A 2,440-nucleotide genomic window follows, 5' to 3' on the forward strand; every position below is an offset into this window, starting at 1 on the left:
GTGGCCTGAACTTGGAACTGGAACTGTTTTACTTCTTCATAGTTAAATGACTGCATGCTATATATCTCACCAGTTAAAGAGTTTATGTTTATCATTGTAGACAAGGGTATTGCATTAAAGCCTTCTAAAAATGAATAAGACAACTGAGCATTTTCATTTATGTCTAAATCATTCGCAGTCAAGCTGGCAATATGACCTCCAACTGGACTGTTTTCTTTTAAATTCACCATTATGGGCTCTGAAAAGCGAGGCGCATTGTCATTCACATCAGAAATGTGCACACTAATAACTCTAGTGCTGGAGAGAGGTGGAGATCCTTCATCTGTTGCAACAATGGTTACATTATACATTGAAACAAGTTCTCTGTCTAGTGGACAATTAACTAATACAGAATAGTAATTATTATTTGAAGACTGCAACTTGAAAGGACCAGAACCTGCAATGTTACACTGAACTACTCCATTCTTACCCCCATCTTTGTCAGTGACTGTGACTAAGGCAACAGCTGTGCCTGATTTCACATCCTCCTGAACAGTGTCAATGAGTGACGTCACTGATATTTCTGGAGTGTTATCATTCTCATCAATAACTTCAACTAAGACTTTACAACGTGTACTCCTAGGTGGAATACCCTTGTCTTTTGCTTGGACTCTTAACTCAATTGCAGCATTTTGTTCATGGTCAATCACTCCCTTTACCTCAATCACCCCTGTCTCAGGAACGATAGAGAATAGAGCTTCGTTATCAGGCCCATATCCAACTAGAGAATATATTACTTCACCATTTACTCCTTCATCTATATCCGAAGCAAGAAGAGAAGTGACTTTTTTTCCTACCGGCGAATTTTCATTCACTTTCACTTTGTAAAGAGGTTTGCTGAAAATTGGATTATTGTCATTTATATCCATAACGTTTACCACTATCTGTAACGTCCCTGATCGAGGAGGGTTTCCTCCATCAACAGCAGTCAGTGTCAGCTGGATCACAGCCTGTTTCTCTCGGTCTAAAGCTTTCTTTAGCACTAATTCCGCAGACACACTCTGCTCTCCACCGCTCTGTACATCAAGAGAGAAGTGTTCATTTGGACTCAGCTTGTAGCTGTTTACCGAGTTACTACCAACATCTGGATCTTTTGCAATGGGTAAGAGGAATTTGTCTCCTAAAATAGCTATCTCTGTAATATTCATTGTAAGTATATTACCTGAGAAAAATGGTGCGTTGTCATTTGTATCCAAAATCTCTATCTCGATCCGATAAAGACTATGCGGGTTTTGTGCTAGGGCCTCTAAATTTAAGGCACAAGTCTTGCTCGTCACACATAGGTCTTCTCGATTAATTCTCTCGATCACAAACAGAGCACCAGTCTTAACATTTACATCAAAATACTTCTTGTTAGATCCGGCTACAATCTGAAACATACGAGACTCCAATTCCTGAACATTGAGATTGAGGTCCTTGGCTATATTCCCAACAACGGTTCCCTTGTTCACCTCCTCTGAGACAGAATAGACAATCTGACTGGATGATAAATTCCAGAAACAAAGAAGAAGCAGAATCCGAATCAAAATACATGCATGGAGAAAGAGGCCCATCGTTATCCACGGTTCAGTTGTTAGTGCCAAACATCGATAATTAGATTCTGAAACTAGTGTTATCTACCATAAAAACATGAGACATAAAACGGCCAAAACGCAGTGAGAATGCTTTCTTGTATAAAACACAAACAGAGTGCGATGTATCCTGGACCTGTACAAAGCCCTCCCAGCTCATGACAAGCCATAGAGGGAGGGGCACCAGACTGAGAAACAACCTTCATATCCATGGTCTGCAGCGACACGGTGTGACATGAAACGTGTGTTATTAAAAACCACCAGCGACCCAGTTATGTCGCTGTCCACCCCAGTGGTGCTGAAGTCAAAAGAAAAGTGTTTCTTAAACGAGCTGTCTTTTTTGACCTACAAATAACCATAACATTTACACCAAATGAACCCCAAATTATGACAATATTGTTTGAACAAAGTGATTCATATCCAGAAGGCAGAAAAGTTAAACAAGGTAGGCCTAACTCTATTCAACAACATAAGGTACCCCTACATGACCTTGTCAAAAGGCGCATTGAACGAAACAACAACATGCTGAGACATGAGGATTTCCTGCTCAAAACTAATTATATAAAACAAGAGACATATTATCGACTTAAAAATAGCATTTTGGTCAATAGATGGTACATAGTATGCTTTTATAATGAAGGGTAATTACCTTCTCTGTGTTGGGAAGCGTTCGTGTCCTTTGGAAAGTGTCCCCTCCATTAATACTGATCAGCTCACCATCAACAGGTGGAAACTGCGTGGGGAAAACTACTACGTCACTCTTCATTGTGTCAGAGCTGAAACACACGTCATACTGCTGAGTAGATTTGGAGTAAGACCAGCTCCCGTCA

The 2,440-nt window shown here is 40.2% G+C and overlaps 1 protein-coding gene across 1 annotated transcript; it reads right to left on the reverse strand.

Moving 5' to 3' along the window:
- Nucleotides 1-11: 11 nt before the first annotated feature.
- Nucleotides 12-1,734, reverse strand: LOC112080148 (protocadherin-10-like; the record flags this gene model as incomplete). The annotated part of the gene is made up of 1 exon (XM_024145913.2): nucleotides 12-1,734. A coding segment is annotated over exon 1 (1,581 nt), but the record flags the coding sequence as incomplete, so codon positions are not given.
- Between the last annotated feature and the right edge of the window lie 706 nt (nucleotides 1,735-2,440).

The sequence above is a fragment of the Salvelinus sp. IW2-2015 genome, unplaced genomic scaffold (assembly GCF_002910315.2).
Source record: "Salvelinus sp. IW2-2015 unplaced genomic scaffold, ASM291031v2 Un_scaffold12239, whole genome shotgun sequence".
Lineage (NCBI taxonomy): Eukaryota > Metazoa > Chordata > Actinopteri > Salmoniformes > Salmonidae > Salvelinus > Salvelinus sp. IW2-2015.